Source organism: Salmo salar, chromosome ssa09 (genome assembly GCF_905237065.1).
Source record: "Salmo salar chromosome ssa09, Ssal_v3.1, whole genome shotgun sequence".
NCBI classification, from domain to species: Eukaryota; Metazoa; Chordata; class Actinopteri; order Salmoniformes; family Salmonidae; genus Salmo; species Salmo salar.
Genome location: NC_059450.1, coordinates 145,981,682 through 146,002,478, shown reverse-complemented (window position 1 = coordinate 146,002,478; position 20,797 = coordinate 145,981,682). Strand labels below are relative to the sequence as shown.

At 44.1% G+C, this 20,797-nt stretch overlaps 1 protein-coding gene across 7 annotated transcripts in view; it reads left to right on the top strand.

Moving 5' to 3' along the window:
* The first annotated feature begins 1,101 nt into the window (after positions 1-1,101).
* gria4a (glutamate receptor, ionotropic, AMPA 4a) overlaps positions 1,102-20,797 on the top strand; it is a 164,878-nt gene continuing 145,182 nt past the window's right edge. For 4 of the 7 annotated variants that reach the window (XM_045724768.1, XM_045724771.1, XM_045724773.1 and 1 more), the window contains exons 1-2: positions 1,103-1,438; positions 4,404-4,562. In XM_045724768.1, the coding sequence (XP_045580724.1) occupies positions 1,351-1,438; positions 4,404-4,562 (247 nt within the window). In that variant the 5' untranslated portion in view covers positions 1,103-1,350. Of the gene's footprint in view, positions 1,439-4,403; positions 4,563-20,797 lie in introns of all 7 variants that reach the window. The other 3 variants (XM_045724769.1, XM_045724770.1, XM_045724772.1) reach the window with 1 other exon arrangement.

Sequence of the window (20,797 nt, the reverse complement as noted above, 5' to 3'; positions counted from 1 at the left end):
AAAACGTTTAAAACAGAAATACTATGTCTCCAGTAGCCTAGCTAGTCTACAGTCTACCCTGGTTCTCAGGGGGGTTTCAGCACCATGGACAGCGGCAGGCTAATGCTGTGTGTGAAGTTGGACCATTATTAGACTTTTCACTCTGGAAAGGATTTAGCTACGCTCGGGGTTGAATGAAGGCTAACGCCCACACAGATAGGAATCTGTGGTCATTGAGAGACCAGAGAAAGATGCGTTCCGTTTTACTCAGAGAAAAGTAAGCGTTTCTATCCGTGATCCCAGCCCATCTGTCAGTCTGTCGGTTTACCGGCGGCTCTAATGGTTATGAATAAGAAGCGAGTCACAGCTGATGCTCTGCACCGGCATATTCTCACTCGGGACAGAAAATAAAACACACGTTTTATTCGACTAACTCTCTCTCTCCTACTCACGCTCCTTCATCTGCTCTCGCAGGGGGCTTGTTTAGCCATGCGTTCTAATGGGTGTGAGGAGACGGATGGCTCTGTGGCGGGAAGAACGGCGCAGGGCGGGAGTAAGGGATTAGATCCCATTGGTGCGTGCAAGTAACACGCACATACAGGGAGAGAGTGAGAGAAAGAGGGAGGAGAGACAGCGCGCGCTTTGAGTTGGAATTAATTCCCGCACACAACTCACGTAGGGGGTAGCCTATGCGGTAGACTACGTGCTTAGGGGCAATTATCAGGCTATAGAAACCCCAAAAAGATTGTTTAATAATAATGGCCTCTGTCACTTGTGAAGGGACACTGTCCATAAAAGCACCTGAATCACCTCCACACACACGCCACAGACCCGCCGCAGCGCACTTAACGATTATAGCCCTTTCCGCTGTCTAAACCAGACGAATCCTTATCAAAGGAGCTGTTTGATTTACCGTAATAGCGAGTTAAAGAAGAGAGGTTGGGAAAACAGATATTGAAGAAGGGGTGGGTGGAGAGAGTGTGTGTGTGTGAGACAGAGAGCGAGAGAGAGAGAGAGAGAGAGAGAGAGAGAGAGAGAGAGAGAGAGAGAGAGAGAGAGAGAGAGAGAGAGACAGAGAGAGAGAGAGAGAGAGAGAGAGAGAGGGCGCGCATGTCCAATCCTTCCATGCAGGCTGTAGACCCTCTTCACCACTGGCGAGTTTGTCCTCCTTCCCTCCCTCTCTCTTCCACCCATCTTGCATGTGCTACGTTTACCGAGCCTGACAGATCTCTCTCCAGCGCCAGCGGACACTGCGGGGGGAACAAGACCACTATGGATTGCTAAAACTCGGGCTTCTTCTTCTCTTTTCCCTCCTCTCTCGCCTTGTGTCCTCCTCCTCTATGTATCTCCATAGTTGTTAAGGGACGGAAAATGAGGATTATTTACCCGCACTTTCTCGGGGTGTTTTCCGCCCTATGGGGGCTGGCGACTGGGGCTTTCCCCAGCAGCGTTCAGATAGGTGAGTAGGCTAAAGACCTTTAAAAATACACACTGCGTCTAGAACAGAGCGCTGTTATAGCCGAGGTTTTAAGGCATCTTTTAAATGGTTTTCTTCTCCAATCATGTGTATTTATCTAAGTGGATTTGCATTGCCGTTATTTCTGTTCGTTATGTAGACTACAGAGGGAAAACCTTGTATGTTTCTCGGCTGATGTGACTCAGATGATTATTCATAATTGTGGTAATTGTTTTCCCGCCGTGAGAACGGAAGGCTAAATGTCTCCATCTCTCTCTTTCTCTCGCTTTCTTCCGTCTCTGTCTCGCTCTTCCCTTCTTTCGCGTTATTTGGAGTTTAAAATGGGTATCCTGCGCTCATGAATGTTTTAGCGCGCAATGTTCCGTACGGTGCTGTTCTGAGTCAGATCGGCACTGCAGCATCCTCCGGTGCCATACATAGCAGGATAACCCTATCTACCCGATCCGAGACCTTCAGCACAGGCTAGACCCGGATCAAAGTTTCTATTAGATTAAACATGATCCACTGCCCTTCGTCAGTTATATACTCCATCCTATAACAGTCATACACACACACTGACAGACACGAACACACACACACACACACACACGAACACACACACACACACACACACACACACACACACACACACACACACACACACACACACACACACACACACACACACACACACACACACACACACACACACACACACACACACACACACACACACACACACACACACACACACACACACACACACACAGTGCTCTGTTCTAGAGGTGTGTGTTAATGTATGCTCTGCATCACTCCTTGTGGGGTGCAGGAGGAGAGGCACTGTAATGAGACTCTGGCCTCTGACTCTGTCTTGCTCTTTTCACTGAGCTGCCGATAAAGTTAATATGCTTATATGGTCTGCTGGATACACACACACACACCCACGCGCGCGCACGCACGCACGCACGCACGCACGCACACACACACACCACAGCAAATGCCCAAGACAGCACGCAGTATGACTGTTCACTTGAGAATGCATTTGCGTATCGCTTCAATGCTCATAAGTGGAATGGAACTTAAGGCAGAGGGAAATCAATTTCTTGGAGAATGTAAAAATAACATGTCATGTTGCATTCAACGGCTTAGAAATAAACTTGTGTTCCTGTAATTAATGCAGAGGAAAGATCAGTGATTGTGAGTTGCATTCAGGCTTCAGTATTACCCTGAGCAGTGTAGACTCTATGCTTGGGGTCTGAATTCTTTTGCACTACTGTTGGATGTCTGGGAATGACATGTCAGTTGAGGTGATGTTGGGGATGTCTGTGAATGACATGTTAGTTGAGGCAATGTTTGGGATGTCTGTGAATGACATGTCAGTTGAGGCGACGTTTGGGATGTCTGTGAATGACATGTTAGTTGAGGCAATGTTTGGGATGTCTTTGAATGACCTACAATTTTAGGTGATGTTTGGGTTGATGGGAATTACATGTAATTTGAGGTGATGTTTGGAATGTTTGTGAATTATGTCATTTGAGGTGATGTTTGGGATGTTTGGGAATGACATGTAATTTGAAAGGATATTTGGGATGTTGGTGAATGACATGTCATTTTAGGTGATGTTTGACCTGTTTGTGAATTACATGTTATTTGAGGTGATGTTTGGAATGCCCTTGTGATTAGAGTGTCCGCTCTAATATTGGAAGGTTGTGATTTCAATCCCTGGCCGAGTCATAACAACGACTGTAAAAATCTGACTTGATGCATCTCTGCTTGGCACTCAGTGTTAAGAAGATAGATTGGGGGCAAGGTCCTGCAATAGACTAGCGTCCTATCCAGGGGGTGTACTTTCGTACCAAGCTGCCACGTGCTACAAAAACAGGAGATAGGCTCCAGTGTTCTGGCTCACACAAGCTTTAACTACTTACTTACTGGCATGTCATTTGAAGGGATGTTTGGGATGTGTGTGAATGGCATGCCATTTGGGGTGATGATTTGGATGTGTGTGAATTGCATGCCATTTGGGGTGATGATTTGGATGTGTGTGAATGGCATGCCATTTGAGGTGATGTTTGGGATGTTTGTGAATGGCATGCCATTTGAGGTGATGTTTGTGATGTTTGTGAATGGCATGCCATTTGAGGGGATGTTTGTGATGTTTGTGAATGGCATGCCATTTGAGGGGATGTTTGGGATGTTTGTGAATGGCATGCCATTTGAGGGGATGTTTGGGATGTTTGTGAATGGCATGCCAATTGGAGGCGGATGCCCTCCTTCCTTGCCTTCTCCCTTCCTCCCTCCTCCCCTGTCATAATTTCCCTGCTCCCTCTCACCCTCCCCGCCGCTCTCCCTCTGTTCATCTGCCACCTTACTTTCTGATGTATCTCTCTCTCTGTCTTACTCTCTCCCTCTGTCTCTATTTCCCTCTCTTTCTCTTCCTCTGTCTCTTTCACTCTCTCCCTATGTCAATTCATTTTCAATTACCCTCTCTCCCCTCTCTACCCCTCTCTCTCTCTCTCTCTCTCTCTCCCTCTCTCTCGCTCTCTCTCTCTCTCTCTCTCTCCATCTGTCTCCCTCTCTCTCTCTACTCCCTCTGTCTTACTCTCTCCATCTGTCTTACTCTCTCCCGCTCTCTATAGATTATGGCTGAGAGGGGGGCTCTCTCAGCCATATCTCCCGATCCCCCCATTTTCTACCATATCTTTCTCTCCACTCTCTCCCATATATCCCACTCTCACCCATATATCCCACCAATGCAGGGTTTCTCAAACTCGGTCCTGGGTGCACGTTTAGTTTTTTGCCCTAGCACTATACAACTGATTCAAATTATCCAAACTTGATGATGAGTTGGTTATTTGAATGTAATGTAGTGCTAGGGCAAAAACCAAAACGGCCCAGGACCAAGTTTGAGACACCCTGTGCCAATGAAGCACAGTTCAAATCCAACTCTCTTTTTCTCCTCATCTAGGTGGTCTGTTTATCAGGAACACGGATCAAGAGTACACAGCGTTTCGATTGGCTATCTTCCTGCACAACACCAGCCCCAATGCCACAGAGGCTCCATTCAACCTGGTACCCCATGTCGACAACATCGAGACAGCTAACAGCTTCGCCGTCACAAATGCCTGTGAGTACTACCAGATAAGAGTATGTGTATGTGTGCACTCAAACCTTGTACCACACACATAGAGAAAGTCTCCAACGCCTGTGAGGTGTATATGAGGCTATCATTCACTATAGCAAGAGGGCAAGGGGTTGCTGTGTGAGCTTGGCTTGAGAACATGACTGATCTATGTCTACAATAAAATGAGGGAGGTCTATGTGATGTCCAGATCTGTCAGGAAGTACATCTGCACTGTGAACCTAATGAAATCCCCATGGGTCTCATCTTGGTAAATGGAGTTTAATGGAACTATTGGAACAGTTGGATTCCATGTGGATTACCTGGTCTTTCTTATGAGATAATCTCTGTCTAAACGTTCTTTCAATCGTCCCAGAGTTGTGTGTCATATTGAGGCCCAATAACTGGTTTTCTACGGTTGAGCCAGGCTAATTTCCACTGTGTGGAATTTGGCCCGAGGACTAAAGCTCTGTGGTTAATTTGGAAAATTGAATCAAGAGTAACAGAGGGAAATGAAAAGACACTATCATTTACTGGCTTGCCTGGAGATGGAATGGAATACATTATCAAAAAAGGCAATGGGGGAAGGAAATGAAGTGTCGTTGTGTGTTGGTGTATGTGTTGAATTAAGGATGCAGCTGCTGTCTTATCAAGACCAAATTTGGCAAAGTCATCCTCAACTACTCTCTCCCGCTAGCTGCTACTGCTATGGCTGAGGGCAGCTTTGTTATTTAATTATGAAGAACTGTTGGTGACTTCCCTCTGACTGTAGAAGGCTGTGACTGGGCCAGCCTGATCACTGGAAATATACTTCGATGTCGGACGCTTGAAAAGGTCCTGAGAACATCGATATATGCCTTATATGCCTTTGTCAGTGCTCACAGAAAAATAAGAAAAAAAAGATTGCCCAGCACTGGGCACAAACTGGTGATGCTTGGAGACGGAGTGCGCTGCTTAGACCACTGCCCCACCGCAGTTCACAATGATCTAGCAAGCCGCGAGAATACTGTGAATACTGATGATACCTGATGGTAATAACGCATAATTGTTCATTATTTAGCTTTAAGCCTTCCCCAAACCATAGCCCTGACCTTAACCACTTGGAAATAATCCCTAAATGTAACTATTGATTGTGGAAACAAATCCATACAATTACATATAGGGGTATTATTTTGAATGGTACAGTGCCTTCAGAAAGTATTCATACCCCTTGACTTATTCCACATTTAGTTATGTCTTTTCTTACCCATCTACACACAATTCCCCATAATGACAAAGTGAAAACATGTTTTTAGAACTGTTTGCAAATGTATTGAAAATTAAATATCTAATTTACATATGTACATATTACATATTCACACCCATGAGTCAATACATGTTAGAATCACCTTTGGTGGCGATTACAACTGTGAGTCTTTCTCAGTAAGTCTCTAACAACTTTGCACTCCTGGATTGTACAATATTTGCCAATTATTTATTTTTTAATTCTTCAAGCTCTGTCAAATTGGTTGTTCATCATTGATAGACAACCATTTTTAGGTCTTGCCATAGATTTTTCAAGTAGATTTAAGTCAAAACTGTAACTTGGCTACTCAGTATCATTCACTGGCCTTGTGTTTTTGGTTATTTTCCTGCTGAAGGTGAATTCATCTCCCAGTGTCTGGTGGAAAGCAGACTGAACCAGAATTTCCACCAGGATTTTTCCTGTGCTTAGCTCCATGCCATTTATTTTTTATCATTTAAATCTCTCCAGTCCTTAATGATTACAAGCATACCCATAACATGATGCAGCCACCACCATGCTTGAAAATACGGAGAGTGGTACTCAGTAATGTGGTGTATTGGATTTGCCCCAAACATAACACTTTGTATTCAGAACAAAAAGTGAATTGCTTTAGTCATAAAAAAATTATGTAATACACCATTATTGCACACAGAGTGTGTCCATGCAACTTATTATGTGACTTGTTAAGCACATGTTCACTCCTGAACTTATTTAGGCTTGCCATAGCAAAAGGTGTAATATATTTGCTGGGAGTCAGGAAGCAGGTGCACAAGGTGAGTTTAATAATAATAAAAGGCAGATAAACAAAACAAGAGAAGCATACTAAAAGAGACAAAACCAATACTGCCTGATGACTGAGGCTACTGAGGGCTAAATAAAGGGAAAGTAATCTAGGTGATGACGTCCAGGTGTGCGTAATAATGGGGAGCAGGTGCGTGTAAGGATGGTGCCAGGACCAGTGGTTAGTAGACCGGTGATGTTGAGCACTGGACAGGGGGTGCGGGAGTAGGCGTGACAAAGGGGTTGACTCAAGACATTTCACCTTTTAATATTTTATTAATTTGTAAAAATGTGTATAAACAGAATTCCACTTTGACATTTAGGGGTATTTTGTGTAGGCCAGTGACAAAAAATTGTAATTTAATCCATTTTAATTTCAGGCTGTAACACAACTAAATGTGAAAAAAGTTAAGGGTGTGAATACTTTCTGAAGGCACTGTATATCGTATCGTTTTGACAATATTGCAAGTTTTATTTCCCTGACCAATCAAAACTTGTTTTCTCATGTTCTATCTTGTCTCTCTGCAGCAGACATATGGTGAGCAATGTGTTTGGAACATCAAATCGCAATGAAATCACAGTATCGAATCACAATACATATTGTATAGAATCATGAGAATCACAATACATACTGTATAGAATCTTGAGAATCACAATACATATTGTATAGAAACATGAGAATCACAATACATATTGTATAGAAACATGAGAATCACAATACATATTGTATAGAAACATGAGAATCACAATACATACTGTTTAGAATCATGAGAATCACAATACATATTGTATAGAAACATGAGAATCACAATACATATTGTATAGAATCATGAGAATCACAATACATATTGTATAGAAACATGAGAATCACAATACATATTGTATAGAAACATGAGAATCACAATACATACTGTATAGAATCATGAGAATCACAATACATATTGTATAGAAACATGAGAATCACAATACATACTGTATAGAATCATGAGAATCACAATACATATTGTATAGAAACATGAGAATCACAATACATATTGTATAGAATCATGAGAATCACAATACATACTGTATAGAATCATGAGAATTACAATACATATTGTATAGAAACATGAAAATCACAATACATACTGTATAGAATCATGAGAATCACAATACATATTGTATAGAAACATGAGAATCACAATACATATTGTATAGAATCATGAGAATCACAATACATACTGTATAGAATCATGAGAATCACAATACATATTGTATCGGCACCTAAGTATCGTGATAATATTATATTGTGAGGTCCCTGGCAATTCCCAGGACTAAACCTAAACCTTTGATATGATTCTATTTTAACCCTATATCCTGTAACCACGTGGATTTAATGCATAAAAAAATAGACGGCGAATTTCGAAGGGAAATTATGAGATCTTGACGGACTGGGCTGCCATTGTGTGCCCAGTGGTGCTGATATGAAACAAGGACTGTTGGGGACTCTGTGTGATAAAACAGTGTTGTTTGGTATCACTCTCTCACTATCTTGCTCTCTCTCTTTCTGTCTCTGTCTCTCAGACTGTGTGAAAGCTGGATAATTACAGACTAATGTTCCACGGTATACCGAAACTTCTGTACTTTTTCAATACTAGAACATAAAAAATGGTTCGGTACTAGAATTTTTGTTACATTCGGTATTTCTATCAAATGTATCTAGTGTCCTTTACTCATTGAGTGTGGATGAAGTTTGTCTATCAGCGCAGCCGATGTCCCCCTATAGCGCGAGCGTGCTGTGCCTGCTACACTTAGTCATTGGTAGCTGTAGTCTGTCCTGAGGAACCACTGAACTCACTGGGAGTCTGGGCTGCATCATGTTAACTCCCCTCTCATCCTGTCTCTAGTCTGTCCTGAGGAACCACTGAACCCACTGGGAGTCTGGGCTGCATCATGTTAACTCCCCTCTCATACTGTCTCTAGTCTGTCCTGAGGAACCACTGAACCCACTGGGAGTCTGGGCTGCATCATGTTAACTCCCCTCTCATCCTGTCTCTAGTCTGTCCTGAGGAACCACTGAACTCACTGGGAGTCTGGGCTGCATCATGTTAACTCCCCTCTCATCCTGTCTCTAGTCTGTCCTGAGGAACCACTGAACTCACTGGGAGTCTGGGCTGCATCATGTTAACTCCCCTCTCATACTGTCTCTAGTCTGTCCTGAGGAACCACTGAACCCACTGGGAGTCTGGGCTGCATCATGTTAACTCCCCTCTCATCCTGTCTCTAGTCTGTCCTGAGGAACCACTGAACTCACTGGGAGTCTGGGCTGCATCATGTTAACTCCCCTCTCATCCTGTCTCTAGTCTGTCCTGAGGAACCACTGAACTCACTGGGAGTCTGGGCTGCATCATGTTAACTCCCCTCTCATCCTGTCTCTAGTCTGTCCTGAGGAACCACTGAACCCACTGGGAGTCTGGGCTGCATCATGTTAACTCCCCTCTCATACTGTCTCTAGTCTGTCCTGAGGAACCACTGAACCCACTGGGAGTCTGGGCTGCATCATGTTAACTCCCCTCTCATCCTGTCTCTAGTCTGTCCTGAGGAACCACTGAACTCACTGGGAGTCTGGGCTGCATCATGTTAACTCCCCTCTCATCCTGTCTCTAGTCTGTCCTGAGGAACCACTGAACTCACTGGGAGTCTGGGCTGCATCATGTTAACTCCCCTCTCATACTGTCTCTAGTCTGTCCTGAGGAACCACTGAACTCACTGGGAGTCTGGGCTGCATCATGTTAACTCCCCTCTCATACTGTCTCTAGTCTGTCCTGAGGAACCACTGAACCCACTGGGAGTCTGGGCTGCATCATGTTAACTCCCCTCTCATCCTGTCTCTAGTCTGTCCTGAGGAACCACTGAACTCACTGGGAGTCTGGGCTGCATCATGTTAACTCCCCTCTCATACTGTCTCTAGTCTGTCCTGAGGAACCACTGAACTCACTGGGAGTCTGGGCTGCATCATGTTAACTCCCCTCTCATACTGTCTCTAGTCTGTCCTGAGGAACCACTGAACCCACTGGGAGTCTGGGCTGCATCATGTTAACTCCCCACTCATACTGTCTCTAGTCTGTCCTGAGGAACCACTGAACTCACTGGGAGTCTGGGCTGCATCATGTTAACTCCCCTCTCATCCTGACTCTAGTCTGTCCTGAGGAACCACTGAACTCACTGGGAGTCTGGGCTGCATCATGTTAACTCCCCTCTCATCCTGTCTCTAGTCTGTCCTGAGGAAGCACTGAACTCACTGGGAGTCTGGGCTGCATCATGTTAACTCCCCTCTCATCCTGTCTCTAGTCTGTCCTGAGGAACCACTGAACTCACTGGGAGTCTGGGCTGCATCATGTTAACTCCCCTCTCATACTGTCTCTAGTCTGTCCTGAGGAACCACTGAACTCACTGGGAGTCTGGGCTGCATCATGTTAACTCCCCTCTCATCCTGTCTCTAGTCTGTCCTGAGGAACCACTGAACTCACTGGGAGTCTGGGCTGCATCATGTTAACTCCCCTCTCATCCTGTCTCTAGTCTGTCCTGAGGAACCACTGAACTCACTGGGAGTCTGGGCTGCATCATGTTAACTCCCCTCTCATCCTGTCTCTAGTCTGTCCTGAGGAACCACTGAACTCACTGGGAGTCTGGGCTGCATCATGTTAACTCCCCTCTCATCCTGTCTCTAGTCTGTCCTGAGGAACCACTGAACTCACTGGGAGTCTGGGCTGCATCATGTTAACTCCCCTCTCATCCTGTCTCTAGTCTGTCCTGAGGAACCACTGAACTCACTGGGAGTCTGGGCTGCATCATGTTAACTCCCCACTCATGCTGAACAGAAGTTAACACACTTGAATAATGCAACACGACACGTATAAATGTTGAAACTGTTCATTACTGCCAGCAAAATAATGTCTTGAACACTTTACAATGCAATGAAGCACAGGTAGCTTCCAGCTTTGTAGGCTAACTTTCCTTGCTAGCATAAAGCTGAATATAACAATTTAAGAGCAATTCACTACCATAATACTTTTTTGTGATAGCATGCAAACCATAAAGCAAAATATGCTGACTTCAAAAAGGATTGTCACCAAAAACAATAATTGCCAAAAATCTTTATTTGATAATTTGTCTCCCTCACCTCAGTCACGTCTATCCTTCATATTTATATCCTTCATATATATATATATATATATGAAGGATATAAATATGAAGGATAGACGTGACTATATATATACAGTTGAAGTCGGACGTTCACATACACCTTAGCCAAATACATTTAAACTCAGTTTTTCACAATTGCTGACATTTAATCCGCGTAAAAAATCCCTGTTTTAGGTCAGTTAGGATCACCACTTTATTTTAAGAATGTGAAATGTCAGAATAATAGTAGAGAATTATTTATTTCAGCTTTTATTTCTTTCATAACATTCCCAGTGGGTCAGAAATTTACATACACTCAATTACTATTTGGTAGCATTGCCTTTAAATTGTTTAACTTGGGTGAAACGTTTTGGGTAGCCTTCCACAAGTCAGGTGAATTTTGGCCCATTCCTCCTGACAGAGCTGGTGTAACTGAGTCAGGTTTGTAGGCCTTCTTGCTTGCACACGCTTTTTCAGTTCTGCCCACAAATGTTCTATAGGATTGAGGTCAGGGCTTTGTGATGTCCACTCCAATACCTTGACTTTGTTGTCCTTAAACCATTTTGCCACAACTTTGGAAGTGTGCTTGGGGTCATTGTCCATTTGGAAGACCCATTTGTGACCAAGCTTTAACTTCCTGACTGATGTCTTGAGATGTTGCTTCAATATATCCACGTAATTATCCTGCCTCATAATGCCATCTATTTTGTGAAGTGCAACAGTCCTTCCTGCAGCAAAGCACCCCCACAACATGATGCTGCCACCCCTGTGCTTCATGGTTTGGATGGTGTTCTTCGGCTGCAAGCATCCCCCTTTTTCCTCCAAACATAACAATGGTCATTATGGCCGAACAGTTCTATTTTTGTTTCATCAGACCAGAGTACATTTCTCGAAAATGTACGATCTTTGTCCCCATGTGCAGTTGCAAACCATAGTCTGGCTTTTTTATGGCGGTTTTGGAGCACTGGCTTCTTCCTTGCTGAGCGGCCTTTCAGGTTATGTCGATATAGGACTCGTTTTTACTGTGGATATAAATACTTTTGTACCTGTTTCCTGCAGCATCTTCACAAGGTCCTTTGCTGTTATTCTGGAATTGACAGCTGCGTGGTCCCATGGTGTTTATAGTTGCGTACTATTGTTTGTATAGATGAACGTGGTACCTTCAGGTGTTTGGAAATTGCTCCCGAGGATGAACCAGACTTGCGGAGGTCTACAATTTTTTGGGGGCTGATTTCTTTTGATTTTCCCATGATGTCAAGCAAAGAGGCATTCAGCTATATGTAGGCCTTGAAATACATCCACAGGTACACCTCCAATTTACTCAAATTATGTCAATTAGCCTTTCAGAAGCTTCTAAAGCCGTTACATCATTTTCTGGAATTTTCCAAGCTGCTTAAAGGCACAGTCAAATTAGTGTATGTAAACTTCTGACTCACTGGAATTGTCATACAGTGAATTATAAGTGAAATAATCTGTAAACAATTGTTGGAAAAATGACTTGTGTCATGCAGAAAGTAGATCTCCTAACCAACTTGCCAAATCTATTGTTTGTTAACAAGAAATTTGTGGACTGGTTGAAAATCAAGTTTTAATAATGACTCCAACCTAAGTCTATGTATACTTCCGACTTCAACTGTGTATATATATACACTACCGTCCAAAGTTTGGGGTGTGGCGGATGAATCAGAATTAGTTGGGTAACATAGATAATTAAGATGTTTTATTAGCATAATATGTTTATGTGAGATACTTGTCATTAGAAAGTATCCCTTTGGACTCTGGTGACTTTTAGTTGCACTTTTCCCTTAGCTGGGGCTCAGTCACTTGGGGCCCAGAGAGGGGAGAGGTCAGGCTTCTCTTTTACATGTCCCTGAAGAGGACAGAATGGAACATTGTCTTCATATGTGAATGTGTCTTTACCTATTCTTAACCCCTGGTCGGGCTCCAGCGGACATCCAGCGAAAAATCCTATCGCCATTAGCATAACGAAATTTAACATTTTTTTTTCTCCAAATAAAGGACTATGTTATATTGTTTTATAGATACACCTCTCCTGAATCGAACCACGTTGTCCGATTTCAAAAAGGCTTTACAGCAAAAGCAAAACATTAGATTATGTTAGAGGAGTATATCGTAAAAGTAGCCACATAGCCATTTTCCGACCAACCACATGCATCACAAATAACCAAAAAACAGCTAAATGCAGCACTAACCTTTGACAATCTTCATCAGATGACACTCCTAGGACATCATGTTACACAATACATGCATTCTTTTGTTCGATAAAGTTCATATTTATATATAAAAACAGCATTTTACATCGGCGCGTGACGTTGACTAACTATTTTCCCTCAAATGCATCCGGTGAAACAGCGCTACAATTTACTAAATTACTATTCGAAAACATTTTTAAAATGTAATATTGCCATTCTAAGATTTATAGATGAATATCTCTTGAAAGCACCTGTAATGCCAGATTTAAAAATAACTTTACTGGGTAATCACACTTTGCGATAAAAGGGGATGCAATACTCAGAAAAATAGGCTACCGTTACAGGTCAGCGCCATCTTGGAACAATCGCATATCAAATCTACTCTTGTATACTATTGTCAATAATCCCTTACCTTTGATTATCTTCATCAGAAAGCACTTCCAGGAATCCCAGGTCCACAACAAATGTATTTTCGTTCGAAAAAGTTAATCCTTTACGTCCCAATAGCTTGTTCTTGTTAGCGCGTTCTGAAGGCTGCTCCAAAAGCTCCGTCGGCCGCGGGACTCCTCTTTCAATAAAATGCATTTTTTATTTATTTAGGTTCGTTCAAACATGTCAAACGTTTTATAAAATAAATCTTTAGGGCCTTTTTTAACCAGAGCTCCAATAACATTCAAGGGGGACGATTGCATTGTCTTTCAAAACGTTTCGAAAGGGGAGGGTAGCCAGGGGCGCCGGCGTCATAATGGTGATGGCCCTCCTCATGTGACCACGTTCCACAGACTCTCATTGTGTCAGTTTTCACAGTAGAAGGCTCAAACTACTTTGTAAAGACTGGGGACATCTAGTGGAAGCAATAGGAAGTGCTCAATGAACCATTGCTCACGGTGTGATTTATAGGGAAAGTGATGAAGTTGAGTTCGCAATTCAGAATTCCACTTCCTGTTACGATCTGTCTCAGGGTTTTGACTGCCATATGAGTTCTGTTATACTCACAGACACCATTCAAACAGTTTTAGAAACTTTAGGGTGTTTCCTATCCACAAGTATTAATTATATGCATATCCTAGCTTCTGAGTTTGCGTAGGAGGCCGTTTAAAATGGGCACACATTTTTTTCAAAAATCGCTGTAGCGCCCCCTATCCTAGGCGACCGTCAAGTGGTTAAACCATGTGAAGGGATGGCGTGATTAATGGGGAACCAATTATTTTTCTCCACAATGTCTGTGCGCAAGTCACTCCCCTCAGTGAGCTTGTCCAGGAGTGGGATCAAGAGGGGGTTTACTTGAGATGGGAGTATCTAGAGTTGACAATTGATATATGCCATTGGATGAGATGGTGTTTTTGTACTATGAAGTACCAGGAACGAGATTAGAACCTCGTCATTAGGGACTAAACTGAACAATAATTTATAGCGAATGTTATCTGGCTAAGGGATACTCCTTTCTAAAGTAGAAGGTCCCTATGTGAACGGTTCCTAAGATCTGTTGTTCGTCATGTACGTTGAGAGGGGTGGATCTTGGGTATAAAAGATCTTTGTACTTTTGTGTAATCACTTTTTCAATAGTTCATTAGAGATAGTGCATCATTGAAAGTCAAAGGGCTTTTGCAAAAGCATCTTAATTATTGAAAATGTAGTTTACGTATAACTCTGACTGGTGTGTGAAGTTTGTAACTCTCCTCATTTGGTAATGCAGAAATTAGCCACCACAGGGGTCACTTAGAAATGTCCTTGTTTTTGAAACATATGATCCAACTCGTGTTGTAGATAAATCAGAACAGATTTTTCCTCCTCTGAAAGACTTTCAACAGGACCAACTTTTTATTATTTCCTTATTTTTCCCCCCTGTGATTGCAAATGACAGACAGGCAATAATCTTCAAAAAGTACATAGGTCCACCATCTCCCCCATACCACCCATTCCCTGTGGGCCTGAAAACAAAGAAAGTAATACAAAAAAGATGAAAATACACTACCGTTCAACAGTTTGGGGTCATTTAGAAATGTTCTTGTTTTTGAAAGAAAAGCAAATTTTTTTGTCCATTAAAATAACCTCAAATTGATCAGAAATACAGTGTAGACATTGTTAATGTTGTAAATGACTATTGTAGCTGGAAACGGCAGATTTTTATAGAATATCTACATAGGCATACAGAGGTCCATTATCAGCAACCATCACTCCTGTCCAATGGCATGTTGTGTTAGCTAAATCAAGTTTAGCATTTTAAATGGCTAATTGATCATTAGAAAACCATTTTGCAATTATGTTAGCACAGCTGAAAACGTATTAAAGAAGCAATAAAACTGGCCTTCTTTAGACTAGTTGAGTATCTGGAGCATCAGCATTTGTGGGTTCGATTACAGGCTCAAAATGGCCAGAAACAAACTCGTCAGTCTATTGTTGTTCTGAGAAATGAAGGCTATTCCATGTGAGAAATTGCCAAGAAACTGAAGATCTGGTACAATGCTGTATACTACTCCCTTCACAGAACAGAGCAAACTTGCTCTAACCAGAATAGAAAGAGGAATGGGAGGCCCTGGTGCACAACTAAGCAAGAGGACAAGTACATTAGAGTGTCTAGTTTGAGAAACAGACACCTCACAAGTCCTCAACTGGCAGCTTCATTAAATAGTACCCGCAAAACACCAGTCTCAACGTCAACAGTGAAGAGGCAACTCTGGGATGCTGGCCTTCTAGGCAGATTAGCAAAGAAAAAGCCATATCTCAGACTGGCCAATAAAAAGAAAAGATTAAGATGGGCAAATTAATACAGACACTGGACAGAGGAACTCCGCCTAGAAGGCCAGCATCCCATCAACTTGCAACTTATTTTGTGACTTGTTAAGCAAATGTTTACTCCTGAACTTATTTAGGCTTCCCATAACAAAGGGGTTGAATACTTATTGATTCAAGACATTTCAGCTTTTGATTTTTTATGAATTTGTAAATATTTCTAAAAACATAATTCCACTTCGACATTATGGTGTATTATGTGTAAGCCAGTAACACATCTCAATGTAATCATTTTTTAAATTCAGGCTGTAACACAACAAAATGTGGAAAAGGTTGAGGGGTGTGAATATTTTCTGAAGGCACTCTGTGTGTTGAGCGTTAGCTGAGATTGTTCTTCACAGAGTCAAATATACACTGAGCGTACAAAACTTTAGGAACACTATCGTAATGATGAGTTGCAAAACCTTTTGCCCCCAGTTCAGCCTCAATTCATCAGGGCATGGACTACAAGGTGTCGAAAGCGTTCCACAGGGATGCTGGTCCATGTTGACTCCAATGCTTCCCACAGTTGTGTCATGTTGGCTGAATGTCCTTTGGGTGGTGGACCATTCTTTATACACATGGGAAACTGTAGAGCGTGAAAAACCTGCAGCTTTGCAGTTCTTGACTCACTCAAACCGGTGCACATGCCACCTACTACTATACCCTGTTCAAATGCACTTAAATCTATTGTCTTCTTCAGACCCCCTTTTTATTTGCACTGACTCCCTTGCACTGGGTCGATGTCATGTTTTGTACACAGTGTAATTATCTCTATGGTCAGTAAGGGGAGTGGCCAGGATGTTAACAGAAATACTCTTCATAAAAAATATTCAATACCAACCAAAAATCAATGCGTGATTGTGTGGAGCGTGCCTTACTACGCCAAGTGAAAGACCTGTCATTAGGAAACTTTACTCTTCAAATATCTGTAAAACCTTTCTATACCTTTCTATAAACTGCCTCAAACTTGTCTTCACAGAAGTTGACTGTCCCGGAAGCTATCTATCAATTAAATGATTCAGAGCAATATTCTAATCCCCACCTATTGTAAGTAAATCATTAGGGAACTTGGTTAGCCAATGGAGAATACACTTGTCCAAATATTCAAGTAACTGATCATTTTTTAAGTTTCAAATTGTACCCAGCAATTTTAGTAATAATAAATGTAATTGTTGATTACAGGAAAAATAAAGTGACCAGAAGGGTAACAATCTGAGTGCAAAAAACTGCCATTGAGATTATTCTTTAGAGTGCTGACTCATTGTAATGAACACGATGGGAGACAGAGAGCTGGGTTCAAGCACAGGGCGCAGCAGGTGTTTATTGTAAAGGACCACAGGAGGAGGCAAGTAGCTGGGTCCAGGGGCAGGCAGAAGGTCATACACAGGGGTTGCAAACAGGCAACAGTACAGGCAGGGAAAAGGCTCGTAACGTCATCCGGGAGATCAGGCAATAGGTTGATAAAGGATATCCGATAGGCGAAAGTACAGGCAGGGAATAGGCAAAAACTATCATACACAGGAGGAGAAAATTGCAGAAAACCAGAGCTCCGAATAGAAGTGTGCCACAAAACAAACAATACCTCACAATGATGGGGTGCAAAGAACTGAACTAAATAGTGTGTGATGATGACATACAGGTGTGTGAACAGGTGATCAGAATTCAGGTGATGTGGTTGAGAGTGTAAGTTGGAAGCAGACGTCACAGTAGCCTCCCCCCCCCCCCTCCACGGTGGCCTAGGAAGCTGAGCAGGGGGGCCTCCCCCGGAGACGTGGAGCTGACGGTGGAAAGCCAGAATCATGGCTGGTTCGAGGATGTCCTGGGCGGGTACCGTTCTTTGGGTCTGTACCCCTCCCAATCCACCAGGTAGTGGATGCAACCACCCAGGCTCTTGGATTCAAGGAGGGCTTGGACGGAATCAGCCGGTACACCGCCTTTGTCAAATGGAGGGGGTGCACCACTGGAGGATGGAGAGGGCTGTACATCACAGGCTTTAGAAGGGACACATGGAAGGATGAGGAGATCCGGTAATGGCGGGGCAACTGGAGATGGTAGGTGACAGGATTGATGCGGTGTGTTATTTTGAAGGGACCAATGAACCGGGGACCAATGAACCGGGGACTGAACTTTTTTCAGGGGTCACGAAGCCGGATGGCCTGGGTAGAGAGCCACATATGTTGCCCAGGGTGAAAGAGTGGAGGAGGTTGGCGAACCGTTTCTGGGAGAGGGAAGCTTGATGCCTGTGCTGATGTGTGGTCTCCCAAACCTGCTCTCTCCAATGAAACCACTCAATCATCGACGGCAGGCACAGTTCCGGGCTCTGCCTCCCATGGGAACATGGGGGGTTGGTATCTGAGGACACTCTGAAAAAGAGTGAGATGGAGTGAGGAATGCACCAGGGAGTTCTCTGCGTTTTTGGCCCAGGCTAGATAAGAACTCAACTTGTGTGGTTGATGGGTGCAGTGTTGGTGAAGGTACTTCCCTATTTCCTGATTCAGGCGTTCCGTCTGCCCATTGGTTTGGGGATGGTATCTGGAGGATAGGCTGATGGAGACCCCCAGTCGGTTGCAGAAGGCTCGCCACACCCTGGAGACGAACTGGGGTCCCCGATCTGAAACAATGTCTTCCGGGATCCCATTCAGACGAAACACCCGTTGGACCTTGCACTTGGCCATTTCCATGGCATTAGATAGATGTGGAAAGGGGATGAGTTGGCACATCTTGGAGAACCGGTCCACTACCACTAGAATAGTAGTGAAGCCCGAAGAGTCTGGCAGATCAGTGAGGAAATCCATGGTAATGTGGGACCATGGTCTGTGTAGTGTAGGTAAAGGCTCGAGCTTACCTGTAGGTAGTTGGCGAGAGCTATTTGCCGATGCACAGATGGGACAGGAAAGAACGTAATCTTGGACGTCTGCTGTTAGGGATGGCCACCAGAATGTGCGTGTCAGTAGCTCTGTGGTCCGGGTGATCCCAGGCTGGCCAGAACTCAGCGAGGTATGGCACCACTGCATTAGTTGGGGTCTGACGGACACCAGAATGTAGGTCTTGCCTGCAGGGGTGTCTCGAGGTGCTGGGTTGTGGCGTAGGGCCTCTTGTACCACTGATTGGGTTTCCCACTGTATGGGTCCCACGACACAAGACTGAGGCAGGATGGGCTTGGGAGCTGGGTTAGAGGAAGGGGAATCAAATAGACGGATAAGGAATCAGCCTTCACATTTTTATTGCCAGGAAGATAGGTGACGGTGAAGTTGAAGCGGGTGAAGAAGAGTGCTCAGCAAGCCTATCTGGGGGTTGAGCCTCTTAGCACTTATTAAGTGCTCCAAATTGCGGTGGTCGGTAAGGACAAGAAATGGGTGATGAGCTCCCTCTAACCAGTGGCACCACAGTGTACAGGTTTTCTGACTGGTAAGAGCTGAGAGGGGAGCGGTTGTGCTGCTGCAGTTTCGGATGAACCGACGGTAGTAGTTGGAAAATCCTAGGAAACGTTGTAGTTCCTTTATGGTGGTAGGTTTGGGCCAGTTAAGACAGCCGTGACTTTGCCTTTGTCCATGTTAACCCCTCCTGGTGTCAACACGAAACCTAGGAAGGTTACCGTAGTAACGCGAAAGGCGCTCTTCTCAGCCTTGACATAAAGATGGTGATCCTGTAGCCATTGGAGGACCTGTTGCACATGCTGTGCGTGTTCTGCAATGGAGTGAGAGTAGATCAAGATATCGTCAATGTACACGATGAGGAACTGGTTGGTTCATGTCCTGGAAAACTTCATTCATGAAGGACTGGAAGACTGAGGGAGCATTGGTGAGACCATAGGGCGTAACCAGGTATTCGTAGTGACCCCTAACGATGATTAACACCGTCTTCCACTCATCCCCACTTCGGATACGGACCAGGTTGTAAGCACTACGTAGGTCCAGTTTGGAGTAGATGGTAGCCTGTCCAACTTGTTCTAGTGCGGCCGGAATCAGAGAAAGAGGCAAGCGATTCTTGATGGTAAGGTCATTGAGGGGTCGGTAATCTATGCAGGGACGGAGACTACCATCCTTTTTTTTTACAAAAAAAAAATGGATGCAGCCGGAGACGTGGATGGACGGATGAATCCCATGTTGAGGGCCTCTTCTATATAGGTGTCCATAGCCTCATTCTCTGGAATGGACAAGGGGTAGATCCGACCCTTAAGGGGCGATGCCCCAGGAAGGAGGTCGATCACACAGTCCTCCGGGTGATGAGGGGGCAGAATGGACTGAGGACACTCTGGAACTGGGCATATACAGGTGGGATGTGGGTTGGAATGGCGGACTCCGATCCTTCTATAGAGGTGGCTTGAAGGGTAGATTGAAGCAGTTCGTGAAACAGGAGGGAGACCTTGACAGCAGTTCCCTTTGCCACCAGGAGATGGCAGTGTCGTGAAGGCTTAGCCAGGGGTGACCGAGGATGAGGGGTTCTTTAGGCGAAGACAACACCATTAACTGAATGACCTCAGAGTGAAGGAGGCCAATCTGAGGAGTGATACTTTCGGGCATGCAAGTCACAAGACCAGTTCTGAGCGGTTGTCCATCCAGCACATTAATCCTAAAGGGAGGATTAACAGGGATTAGTTTGACTCTTAACTGTTGTGCCAATTGTTCATCAATTAAATTACCTGCGGCCCCCGAGTCCACTCGTCCCTCCACAAACTGAGTGACCCCATTAGCAGAAAGAGCCGGGATACCAAACTGCCTTTGGGTAATATTCAAAAACGTACAGGTGCTTAACCGGGTGGAAGTGGAGGGGTTGTGGTTAGCCCTTCGTGGGGGGGAGGGGGGCAGCTATTGAGTAGGGGGTTACTCTCTCCACAATAGAGGAACAGGGTTTCACGTGACCTCCGGAGTCTCTCAGCAGGCGTGAGAGGGGCACGGCCGAGCTGCATGGGTTCAGTGCTGTTGGACCATGGTGGACGAGAGAAGGGCGTGGAAGACTCGCAGGCCATGGGCGACTGTATAGGTCTGCAGTCCACCAGTAGGTTGCCAATGGATATGGACATC